We start from the raw sequence: 12804 nt of genomic DNA on the forward strand, positions 1-12804 counted from the left end.
TGAGGTGGGAGATCACTTGAGCCCAGGAGTTTGAGACCAGTCTGGGCAACATAGTGAGATCCTGTCTATATAAAAAATAAAATAGGCTGGGCGTGATGCTTCACGCCTGTAATCCTAGCACTTCGGGAGGCCGAGGCGGGCGGATCACGAGGTCAGGAGATCGAGACCATCCTGGCTAACACAGGTGAAACCCTGTCTCTACCAAAAACGTAAAAAAATTAGCCGGGCGTAGTGGCGGGCACCTGTAGTCCCAGCTACTCGGGAGGCTGAGGCAGGAGATGGCGTGAACCCGGGAGGCAGAGCTTGTAGTGAGCCAAGATCACACCACTGCACTCCAGCCTGGGTGACAGGGCAAGACTCTGTCTCATAAATAAATAAGTAAATAAAATAGCTGGGTGTAGTGACATCTGCCTGGCATCTCAGCTACACAGGAGGCTCAGGTGGGAGGATCACTTGAGCCCAGGAGGTCAAAGCTGCAGTGAGCTAAGCTGCAGTGATCTATCATGGCAAGACTACACACCAGCTTGGGCAACAAAGCAAGACCCTGCCTCTTGAAGGAAAAGAAAAGGGAAGGGAAGGGAAGGGGAGGGGAGGGGAGCGGCGGAGAGGAGAGGGGAGGGAAGGGAAGGGAAGGGAAAATTTTATGCATTAGATCATATAAAGCCGGGCATGGTGGCTCACGCCTGTAATCCCAACACTTTGGGAGGCCAAGGCGGGTAGATCACCTAAAGCTCAGGAGTTCAAGACCAGCCTGGCCAACATGGTGAAACCCTGTCTCTACTAAAAAGACAAAAATTAGCCGGGTGTGGTGGTGGACAGCTGTAATCCCAGCTACTTGGGAGGTTGAGACATGAGAATTGCTTGAACCTGGGAGGCAGAGCTTGCAGTGAGCTGAGATCACGCCACTGCACTCCAGCCTGGGCTACAGAGAGAGACTCTGTCTCAAAAAAGTAAAGTTCTTAGTACAAGGCCTGGCCCATGGTAAATGTTCAGTCAATATTCATTATTATCTTCAGCGTTAAATTTCCCTGTGCCCTGCAGGAATGCCCTGAGACAGGTCACAGACCTAGGAGTCATCAGGGGGCTGTCCAGTCCCAGTGTCTGTGCTAGGGGTCCCTGAGGGGCATCTTGCTGTCCACCACAGCTGCCTCCCCACTGGGCACCCCAGAACCACCATCCACAACTCCTTGACTCCAGGAAAAGGCAAAGGGCTCTGAAGCATGGGGTGACCCCACTTAAAGAAAACTCACTCTTTTTTTTTTTTTTTTTTTTTTTTTTTTTTTCTTTCTCCCAGGCTTTAGTGCTGTGGCCGGATCTCAGCTTACTGCAAGCTCCGCCTCCCGGATTCACGCCATTCTCCTGCCTCAGCCTCCCAAGTAGCTGGGACTACAGGCGCCTGCCACCTCACCCGGCTAGTTTTTTGTATTTTTTAGTAGAGACGGGATTTCATTGTGTTAGCCAGGATGGTCTCGATCTCCTGACCTCGTGATCCACCCGTCTCAAAACTCACTCTTAAAAGAAGGAACGATTAGGTTCCTTAAAAGAAGAAACTATTTACAGTGTGCCAGCAACAGAATCTGTATGGTAACATTATATATGTGTATATATATATGAATAAACTACAACAGAATCTGTACGGTAACATTATATATATGAATAAACTACAACAGAATCTGTATGGTAACATTGTAGTTTTATATACATATCTGTGAATAAACCAATCAATCCACACCACTCACTTTGGCTTCATGGGTCACTGACAATGACTCACCTTGCCGCATTAAAACAAAATCCATTCCACTTTAAAGAATTAAGGAGGAATGATAAAATCAGAACACTGCCACTGTGTAACCCCTAATGAATGGCCGGATCTAGGTACGATCACTGGCAGCTGATAACAGAAGACAGCCAGGCAGACAGGAGCCTCCTGATGGAATAATACAGAACCACACGTGAATTCCCGCCCCCCAAAACTCCCCTAGAACAAAACAAAAACGAATCCAAACCTGTATCTGATCAAGCTTCAAGATTCACCTAATTTATTGGGACAACAAAGAACAGAGAATAATGTGAATCCATATCAGACAGGCCCAATCAGCCAAATCCCAACTTACAAAAAGTTCTGTAGGAACCGTGACCTGGTTTCCTCAAATAAATAGAGGGAGGAAAATACAGATGGAGAAGGAAACTTACAGATTACAGACTTAAAAGACTTATCCGCCAACTGCCACATGAGGGCCTTTTCTGGATATTGGATGGAACAAATTGGAAATAAAGGTAATTACATTTGTGAGATAGCTAGACATTTGCACACTGTCTGACTATTTGATGCTATTGAGGAATCGTTAAATTTGATGTTATTAAGGAATGAGTTTAGTGGTAAGGTCAACAAAACAGTTCTTCTCTTTTAAACTGAGAAATATATTGAAACATTTATGGCTGAGACTGGGAGTGGTGGCTCACACCTGTAATCCCAGCACTTTGGGAGGCCGAGGTGGGCAGATCACCGGAGGTCAGGGGTTCGAGACCAGCCTGACCAACATGGAGAAACCCCATCTCTACTAAAAATACAAAATTAGCCAGGCATGGTGGCTGTGCCTGAAATCCCAGCTGCTCGAGGAGGCTGAGGCAGAATCGCTTGAACCCAGGGCGGGGTTGTGGTGAGCTGAGATTGCACCATTGCACTCCCAGCCTGGGGGAGCTTAAGAACAAAACTCTGTGAAAAGAGGAAGGAAGGATGCCGACCGGCAAACCGACAAACAAAGCAAACCGGCAAACCGACAAACCGGCAAACAAACGGCAACAAAACCAGCAAACCCGGCAAACATTGCGGCCCGGCAAACCGACCGGCAGCCAGCAGATCAATCATTCCATCCGGATCAGATCTCTTTCGTCGATCGGGCTTAGCAGGTGCAGTGCATTGATGTTCATGGCACTATCCTACTCCACTACTGCGTGTGTTTCAAACTCTGTATGATAAAACATTCACAAAGAAAGCAGCTCTTAAAATTCAGTTTGCTCAACCAAATGTGGAATCAGCCTTCTGCAGCCCCCAGAGCCAGTACACGGGGAGTTCTTTGTTGTTTGAGACAAAGTCCGGCCCTGTCGCCCAGGCTGGAGCACAGTGGCACAATCTCAGCTCACTGCAGCCTCGACCTCCTGGGCTCCAAGGATCCTCCCACCTCAGCTTCCCAAGTAGCTGAGACTACAGGGGTGTACCGCTATACCCAGCTAACTTTGTTTATTTTTTTGTAGAGACAGGTTCTTGCTATGTTGCCCAGGCTGGTCTAGAACTCCTAGGCTCAAGTGATTCTCCCCCTTGAAGGCCTCCCAAAGTGCTGAGATTACAGGCATGCGCCAGCACACCTGGCCGTTGGTGTTTGTTATTCTTGATTCTGGCCTGGTCTCCAAGTCTTTCTCTTGGAGAAGAGGTGAGTCTTGTCTACTGGGTCAAAAAGTGAATTTCCTGAAAGCAGAAGCTCTGGCCTCAGGGCCTGGCAATCCTGGAGACTGGAAAAGAACTCTAACTGGAGAGGCGAATTCTCTGATCCACAAACCTTCATCTTCGAACGGGGGTAACTTACTGGGTAGCTCTTCCTGTTTCCAAAGATTTGATTTGGACTAGAGCAACAAAAATGTTTAAAATGTGGTTTGATTTACAAAAGTTTGGCAACCCCCTACCATTCCATCTACTGCCTGAGCCAGGTGAGCTTGGCTGGCTGATCCATGTAAAGTTCAGGTGCTGTTAACACCTGGGTGGCTGCGTGGGAGAGACACGAATGAGGCCAGGCCCCAAGGGACCTCAAGCAACTCAGAACTCCCGCCACTCCTTGTCCCCTTTCTATACTTGTAGTGCCACAAACTACAGCTCCCAGAGAACTCCGTCCCCAGAACAGTTCATGCCACGGTGTGGAATTTCCTCCGCAGATCTGCTCATCTCTACTCCCAACCCGCCGCCCCAACACCTGCCTGTTTGCCTGATCGGAATGGCAGGGTAGCTCCCAGAATCTGTTCCTCCCACCAACAGAAATGCACAGGGAGAAGGCTTGTCAGGGGCCCTTGGGGCCACCCAGCCATGCAACTGGACACATACATTTTGTAAGCACTGGTTTCCAACAGATAAATGTAATCAAGGTTTATATGCTCAGAGAAGCCAACAGGATGGGATTGTTTCACTTGAAAGATCAGAAGAAAATTGTAACTAATGTTGTGGAAAATTACTTTGATATTGCTTTCTTGGTACCGAATCACAATTAGGCTGCCGTGAGAAGTACAGGGAAGGAATAAATGAATAGTAACAAATCAACACAAACAGCCTGTGTCAGAGGCACTTTGCTCAGGGAAAGTAACGTAAGCATTACTTAAAGTTTTATGACTGTGTTTGGTGTGATTTACCCAGACCGTCAAGTCTGCCCGTCACCTGGCACGTGGTGAGGCTGGTCTGACTGCATGGACCATCAGAAGACCCACATGTGCTCCTTGCCAGGTCTGCCAGCTGCAGAGGGATGATGGCCTTGGCTCCGTGCCATCTGACACCCCCTGCCAGCCTGAGGCTCCGATCTTCCCAGAAATCCCAGCCGTCCCGTGGGTCCCCAGCCCACCTGTAATCCACACATGTGTGTACTCGGGCAGCTGGGTAGGGCAACAGGGACCTGCACAGCAAGCGCTGCGGCTGCGGCAGGGCAGGGCACTAGCTGAAGCCACCAAACCACAGTCAGATCCACGAGTGTCCCACCGATGGGTCCAGGCCCCAGTCCCAGGTGGGCATCACAGGCACACTCATACCTCCTCTCCCAGGCTCCTCCTGTAGAATGTGAGCACTGGCTGTCTGGACCCTCTGCCTACATGCACCCCCAACCACGCACACACCAAGGACACACCCAGGCAGTGTTTGCTTGCCCTTCTTCCTGAGTTTGCTTCTAGGCAGGTAACACGTGACCATAGGTACCAGCTCGCCGTCTTCCCTGATGGCGCTGTCCCGAGGGGCCCTGTTCTGCCAACGCAGTGTCATGAGCTGTTCTGGGGCTCATGTGAGGCTGCAAAGCTCCCACAGGAGAGCTGGCTCTGCTGTGCACCTACTGCTCCAGAAGCCTGGGAGTGGCCAGACTCACTGCTGACAGCCACCACCTGTGGGGGTCTGGCCTAGGCATGAGTCAGCACCCATGACTCGCCCACCATCTCCTGGAGGCCACTGCCTTGGCTGCCTCCCTCTGACTCTCAACTCATCCACCTGCCCATGGGAAGCCTCTGGCAGCTGCCAGACCCAGGGCCCCGGCACTGGCCTCCCTGTGCTCTTTTCACCTTCCTTCCTGGTGTCCACGGGCCCTCAATCTGCACTAAGGGCCACACATCATGGGTGCTCATCCACAATGGGGGTGGGGGTGGAGGGGTTGCAGAGTAAGACCCCTTCCTGTGCTCTGGGCTTCCGGCAGGGGTTTGTGCAGGAACCCCTCTGCCCACACCTCCGGCCCCCTTCTCTTTCATCCTGTCTCTGGCTCATAGCACAGAGCAACCAAGAGAGAGTGAGTGGGTTTCCCTGGAGAGGAGTGGTGTCTCTGGGGGTGCACCAGCCTGTCCATGCCCTAGAGCATGTGGACTGTGAGTGTGTGGCTTCTGCTGAGACACCTCCCCTCCTCTCCCTCCAAAGCAGAGAGCTCCCAGGTCTTGGCACCCTGCCAGCTGACCTTCCGTCCTGCCATATCTCCGGGATGCGGACCGTGTCCCAGCAGCAGAGACCTTGCCTGAACTCCCCTCTCCACACTCTGTCTGCCCTGAGACGCCAGAATCACCCTTCCCGCTCTGGCCTCCTTGCCATCCCACCTGTCCCCAGCAGCCCTCTGTGACTCCAGTGGGCCACCAGGCAGGGGTGGAATGAATGGAAGTGGCAGTGGGGGACCTTCGGAGGGGGTCTTGGCCTCACAAAACCAGGAGGTACCCTGACCCCCTTTGTCCAGACCAGAGGGGCTAGATTCTCCAGGGCTGGGCAGAGAAACCGAGTCTCACCTGTGGGGCAGGGGTTCAGGGAGAAATTGTCCACTTTCTGATATCCCCGACAAAGTGGAAGAGACCTGAGAGGTGGCGCAATCCTGTTTAAATCTGAGTTGCATCAAGGGCAACAACTGGCTCAATAGACAGCAGCCTTGCCATGACCCCCAAGAGAGGCCACCCTGCTGCTAGGCACTGGCTGGAGGTCTTGCATCAGACACAGCACTCCCACATTGAGACTGATGCCTTCCCCGGGAAGCCAGGACTCTGCCTGCTGAGGGTCTTGGCACAGACTTGCTCCTTTCCCCCGAGACTAGCACACCAGGGCAGCCGTGGAGGCCTGAGCTTCAGGCTGGAAAGCTGGGGGCGGTGATGGCAGGACGCGGCACAAGGACTCACCTGGCGCCTGCTGAGGGGCGAGCTCCGTGGGGTCCTGCAGGCTGATGAAGAGGAGGAGGCCTGCAGCTCCGAACAGCAGGATGGATGAGAACATGCAGGCCAGCCGCATCGTTCCAGGTCGCGGGGTCATCCGGGACTCGCTCAGGGGTCACCTCTCGGGTGTGGGAGGCACGTTCTTCCCTCATCGTCCACACCAGGCGTCCATCAGGCTGAGGTCTACGGGGCAGAGTGGGGACAGTCATCATCGAGGTGCACAGGTGGAGGCCCCGCTCACTGCAGCAACCCAAGTGTAATTCCCGGATGCCTCTGCCCTCTACAAGTTACCCAGGGGTGCCCTTTCCACCCTTTCATGCCCGGGAGGCTGAGGGCAGCCTGTTCCCACCTGTGGCTGGAATGCTAGCTTTCCGCCAGGGTCTCCTGTATCTGCACCTCCAGAAAAATCATGGAATGAGACACCGTCTGGCCCTGCCTGGGGGAGCCGAAGTGGGAACCCCCAGGCCCCCAGTCAGTAGCCACCAGCCATCCCCTGCACTGTCCAGACCTCCAAATAAGCATGTGTGCCCCCAGGGTGGGGGCCTAGGTACTGGGTCCTTGTCCCTGGCACCCGGCCTGGTGGGCAGAGAAGATCTTGAATGTGCCTCCACCCTGCTCCTCTCTGTAGGGCACTGGGGACAAGGTCTCCACAGAGCAGGCAGCTCTGAGAAGGGGCCTGCTAGGCTCAAAGGATATTCAGGCACAGACGGACTCCCCTACACCAGCCAGGGCTGTCCTCACTGATGGACTGACAGATGGGTTGGCGGATGGCGGTGCCTCTGGACAGTCACACCGGAGGGAGCTGAGGCTCTGGCCAGACCACAGGAGTCCCTGCGCTCGAGGCCCTTGGCCTGGAGCGGAGGTGGGGCAGTTACACCTGTGTCCAACAGACTCCAAGCTCAGAGGTGCAGAGGCTGGGTGCGAACACCCCCTCGTGTTCCTGGGGGTGGGCACTAACTGCTCCGGCCACTGCAGACCCAGAGTATATCCATGTGACCTACCCCTTACCCCGCTTCCTCCTAAAGGGCAGGGAGAGAAATTCCCCGTCCCCCACATAGCAGCCAGTCACGCCAACAGGGCCAGGCTGTGTGTGCATCGAGATGGGGGCACCTCAAGGCCATTTGCCCAAAGGAAGAATATAAGTTCCTGCCGTGGAGGGTAGAGAGAGCATGGGCAGAGTACAGGGGGAGGAAGGCACAGGCGGCAGGCACCCCAGGGAGCCCCCCTCCTTTGAAGGTCGGTCACTCTGTCCCCTTACTTTCCAGCGGGCCCTGCTGGCCTGGGGGGCCACCCTTTTTCCACCCAAGGAGCCCTGGGGGAACTTCCCCACCCTGGCACAGGTCAGTGCCTGAGGGAGGTGAGGCCAGGTTGGCAGCTCCCAGTAGCCTCTGAGGCCACAGCTAGGTAGCTGGTCAAGCCCCAGGCCAAATGTGCTGCTCGGCCCAAGGACATTTCCCTGCCCAGGGACAATACTTCAGCCAGGCGACTCCTCCCCAACATGGACCCAAGTGCTGGGGGAAGAAGCCCCCACATCCAGCCCATGGAGCATGAGGGATGAGAAGAGGCGCTCTCCCTGCTCCCCGCCCACGACTCCCCATGACCAGATTGTTCTTCTGAAAAGCTCAAGGGCTGGGGAGGGTAAATTGCAGGTTTGGGTTTCTCCCCTCTGCAGTCTGTGTAATTATTTTTTCACTCAGTTAACTTTAATTAACCTGCCCCAGGCCTCTCTGCACCGGGAAGGCACCTGATGCTGGGCTCTCTGGACTGTGCCGAGCAGGTGGTTCCTGCGGCCTTCCAGCTTTTTACAGAAGCACTGAGCTGGGCCTGTTTTGTCTCCGGAGCTGGCTCTGGGGTGTCAGGCCGGCCCCGACCTCACTGTAATGGCCTCTGCCCCAAAGACAAACTGCTACTTCCTGTCACCCACCAAGGCCACCCCAGCCCTGCCTGCAGAGGGTAGAAATGGACAGTCACGTGTCCCCAAGGGCTCAGACTCAAAGCCCCTTGTGTGGGGTTGGGGCCTCTCCCTCCATGGCTGCCCTGGATGAGGCCATCCTGAGGACCTGGGGTTCACTGCCTTGCAAAGACACAGATGCAGCAGTGCAAGCCCCACAGCAGGCTGCGACACCGTACCATTCCCCAAGCCCTTCCCTCTGTGAGTACAGCGCTGCACTCAGAGTCCAAGGCCCACAGGGCCCAACCCCAAAGCCTCAGGAGAGAGTGAGCGGCTGACGAGGGAGGCAGAGCTGTTTTCTCCAGCCTCACTCGGGGGAGCCCCAGGCAGTCATAGAAAGGAAAAGACGTCACACACCAACACGGCGGAGCCATGGCTCTCAGATGGGGACCAGGAAGAGCATGCAGGGTCTCTCGGAGCAGCCGCTGTTGCAGGGTCATGGGGACAGCGTTCACATGTGCACCGCACCCACGGACCTAAGCAGATGTGGGTTCGTTAACACGCATATGCACACATGCCCGGGTGCATGCCGGCCAGCGCCTGCACACACACCGTCGATGGTCCCCAGCAAGGCCCCAGCTGGAAAGCAACCGTCACGAGCCCCTGAGTAAGCTGACCACACTTCGGGCGCACTTCCAGCAGCCTCCTGAGTCAGACACCAGGAAGCCAGTTTGACCTAGGGTAGCCTCCAACATCAAGACATTTTGGGAGGAGGGAGGGAGGAAGGAGAACAAGTTCATGGCTAGCGCTCAGCACTACCTGGTAAAACAGCTAATAAGGGGTCAATATCAGGCTCTACCTGATGAACAAAGGGGACTCAGGAGCATGTGTGATCATCATCTCATTTGTTCAGTAGCTGGCGCTGCAGAATGGTTACAAGAGAGCTGGCCGGTGCTCTTCTCCCCCAGTCCGTCTCCGTTCAAGCCAGTACAGACATCCACTGTCAAGGACTAAATGGGTCCTGCAGCCAAGACCTGTCCTCACTTGTTTCTGAACCTGCCCAAACCAAACCCACCCCATGATGCCTGGCTCCAGCCACCCATGTGCCCGGGAGCCAAAGCAAGGACCACATCCGTGCCCCCAAATCCAGGAAAGGGAAGAGGACACAGACCCAGGACCACACCTCCATGGTGGTAGAGCTTCATCCGTTCGAGTTCCCCCTTTCAAAGACCCTGCCTTTGCTGGCCCCCCAGAGAGAACACGAGCATCTTCTCTACACCAGGGAAGCTGGCACTGGAGCCGCCTCTGGCTTCAGGGTCCAACCCCTAAGCCCCAGACCCCAGCTTTTCCCTCTGGGATCCTCAGCTCTGTGTTTGTTCTCACTGGGGACCATGTGACCAGCTAACTCCCTGCTCCCTGCAAACAGGAATCAAAAGGTCAGCGTGCCTCCCCTCCTGGGTAACTGGCCAGCAGTATGGCTGGGCCTTCAGTGCCCCACAAGGAAGCCAACTGGACTCTATAGAACCCTCCTTTCCCCTAAGGTGTGGGAAGGAAGGGTGGTCACTGACAGACCCCTGGGCATTCCAGGGGGTGTGGAATCCTCTATTGTTCCTCGAGGACCCCAGGCTTCAAAGTCGCAAGTTGTTTTCAAGGCAACAAGAGCTGCTGGTCTAACAGCTGTCTGTCTGCCTCTCCTGGGAGTCCAGCTGCTGCCTGGGGAGTGGACACCACCATCTGTCACAGACTGGTGCCTGGAAGGCTGGGGGGTGGGGCAAAAACCCAGTCACAGGCCTCAGCCTCCACCTGGGACTGTCCTATCCTCACCACAGACTACATCACTCTCAGCTCTGATGACAAGGGCAAAACCTGCCTTCACCTCCCTATACCCATCCCAAGACCATCAGACAATAAGAAAATCCAGCCTGCCAGGGGCACAGAAGAGGGAGGGCTCAGGCAAGAAAAATAAACAGCCCCAGAGAGTTTCCAGCAGCTCCTGCCCAGCCTCACAATTCCCAGTCCTCCTGGTGGCTTTTCTCCCTGAGGCCTGAATGGCGTCACCAATTTTTACTTCAAGAAAAAAAAAAAAAAAGATCCAATTAATCTCATAAACACCTCCTGGGACACAGGGCAGGGCAAAGGATTCCTCCCATTTCCTTATTTATTTGATTTAAAAATGTGTCTCTTTGAAGAAATTCACTTCAGGGCACAAGCAAGGACTTGGGAATTCAGCCAAAACACACGCACCTCCAGTGGCGACCGGCAGCAGGCGGACAGACGCATGGACGGCTCCAAGGACACGCTTGGCTGCGGCTGCTTCTGGGCCTGGACGCTCCCCCTAGCCGCCCAGAGGATCCCCTGTGGCCGTGGGGACCTGTCCCCGTGCCTGGCTCCAGACAGCATGGGTGCACCCACGTGGGCAGTGGACCCTGGGCTCCGGAAAGTTCTCTGTCCGGTGGGTCTCCTTGTACCACACGGGCAGGAGAGAACAATGACGTCCCTCCCGGCTGAGGGCTCCCGGAGAAGCTGCTTGTTGGGAGAGAGGCTGCTATGGCAACTTGAGGAGAATGGAGCCAGGCACTGCCGTCACCTTGAATCCGGCACCGTGCCTTCTGCCGCGGTGGCAGCAGCGGGGACTCTGCACCGGTCGCTGGTCCCTGAGCCCCGGCTTCCCTCCTCAGCCTCCTGGCCTCGGGAACTCATCTGCTCCTCGCCGATCGATCGGTCGGAGCCCACAGCCCGGTCCCCCGAGAGCACCACCTCCTTCTGTTTTGTCAGACTAGTTCTTCCCTGTGCGCGGCTCTCGCTTACTTCTGAGATGGGGCTCTTCTTGATTTGAGCTCATTAAAAATCCTGCAGCTAATTAAAACCGCTTTAATGGCAGCGGCGGCGGCAGCAGCAAACTCTGGGACGAGTCCCTCCAGTTTTTATGCGTAGGCATAAAGTTGCGATGCTCTGCAAGGATGACGGATGGGCGCGAGTGCTTAGACTCCAAGGCGGGGCTGCAGACTCTCAGGCTGGCTCCTGCCGTGCTGCTGAGGAGCTCTGGCCTGGGTCCTGAAATCCCCAGAGCCTGGCCTTGGCACACCCAGGCCCCCGCCGGGCTGCACGCTACTCCCGGGGAATGCAATTTACCTGCTGTCCGCTCCCCTGCTACAAGGCAGGCTTCTCTCCACTCCCCCCAGCCCCATGCTCTGTCTGCATCGGGGAGAAAGGGCTTTCTGGGGTGGAGGTTACCCGGTGAATCAGGCTCACGAGGTCCTAAAGCTTGCCGCCACAGCCCTACTAGGAGCACCACAGCCCAGCCTCCCACCATTGCGGACACATGGCCAGGTGGAGTCTGAGGGGTGCCTGCAAACACACAGCCACAGCGAGGGGAGCCTGACAGCGTGGCCAAAGACTGACAGGCCACGTCAACTGACCGCACCGTGGACACTGTCTCTGCCCAGGGCTTCTTACATATTGAGTACATTTTACGCCACTGGGGCAGGGCAAGGGACAGTCATTCTGCATGTAGAGAAACTGAGTCCCCTCATCCTGGCAGAGTCTGGAATGCTGACACAATGCCCAGAATTCCCTGAATGTGTGAACTTTGGTCCCCTGAGAGCACCATCACGGTGACAGCCCTTCTTCCACTATGGGAAGAGCATTTGCCGCCTGCCTCTGACTCGGCACCTCGGGATCGGGAACCGCATGGAGGCCTCTCCTGGTCTTTGTATTCCCAGCACCTAGCACAGTCCCCGGCACAGGGAAGATGATCAATAGCCTCTGCTGCATGTTGAATGAGCACGAGTTAATAGATGGAAGTGTTTGGGGCCATCTGGAGAGAGGCACTCCATGAACCTGGAATTTTAAAAAGGTCATTTATGTTTCAGGGAGCTGAGGGTTTGTTTTCATCAGAGCTGCGTTGGAATCAGGTCCAAAGAGTAGCCCAATCCTATGACAGGAGGCAAGGAAGAGGCAAGGAAGAAAAGGTCCCCAGGGAGCCTGATGGAGCCTTAAAACTTGAAATACCCAAGGCATGCTCGCCATCAGGACCTCACTTTTGCCTCCTCATGTCGGTAAGACAGATTTCAGATCACAGAGCTTGAAGATGAATATATTTTTAGAGACAAATGTTGATTCTCTCTCTACATATATATGTATATTAACAGGTGCAATGTTTACACAAAAGACACACGCCACTGAGATGCCACGAAATTGACTGATTGTCCCCTGACATGGTTTGGATATGTGTCCCCTCCAAATCTCATGGTGAAACGTGATTCCCCAGTGTTGGAGGTGGGGCCTGGTGGGAGGAGACTGAATCATGAGGTGGATCCCTCATGAATGGCATGGTGCCATCCCCTTGGTGATGAGTTGGTTCTCACTCAGTTCATGTGAAATCTGACCATTTAAAAGAGTCTAGGACCTCCCCCTCCATCTCTCTCTTGCTGTTTCTCTTGCCATGTGACCTGCCTCCTCCCACTTTGCCTTCTCCCATGATTGTGAGTTTCCTG

General features: G+C 54.8%; 1 protein-coding gene across 2 annotated transcripts in view; it reads right to left on the reverse strand.

Annotated features, from left to right (window-relative positions):
* Positions 1-12804, reverse strand: part of CHST8 (carbohydrate sulfotransferase 8) — a 152062-nt gene that overhangs the window by 78372 nt on the left and 60886 nt on the right. Inside the window, exons 1-2 of one of the 2 annotated variants that reach the window (XM_003915302.4) lie at positions 10553-12795; positions 6385-6600 (exon numbers count right to left, since the gene is read on the reverse strand). In XM_003915302.4, the coding sequence (XP_003915351.2) occupies positions 6385-6514 (130 nt within the window). In that variant the 5' untranslated portion in view covers positions 6515-6600; positions 10553-12795. Of the gene's footprint in view, positions 1-6384; positions 6601-10552; positions 12796-12804 lie in introns of those variants that run through there. The other variant, XM_003915303.4, reaches the window with a different exon arrangement.

Source organism: Papio anubis, chromosome 20 (assembly GCF_008728515.1).
Source record: "Papio anubis isolate 15944 chromosome 20, Panubis1.0, whole genome shotgun sequence".
Taxonomy (NCBI): Eukaryota; Metazoa; Chordata; class Mammalia; order Primates; family Cercopithecidae; genus Papio; species Papio anubis.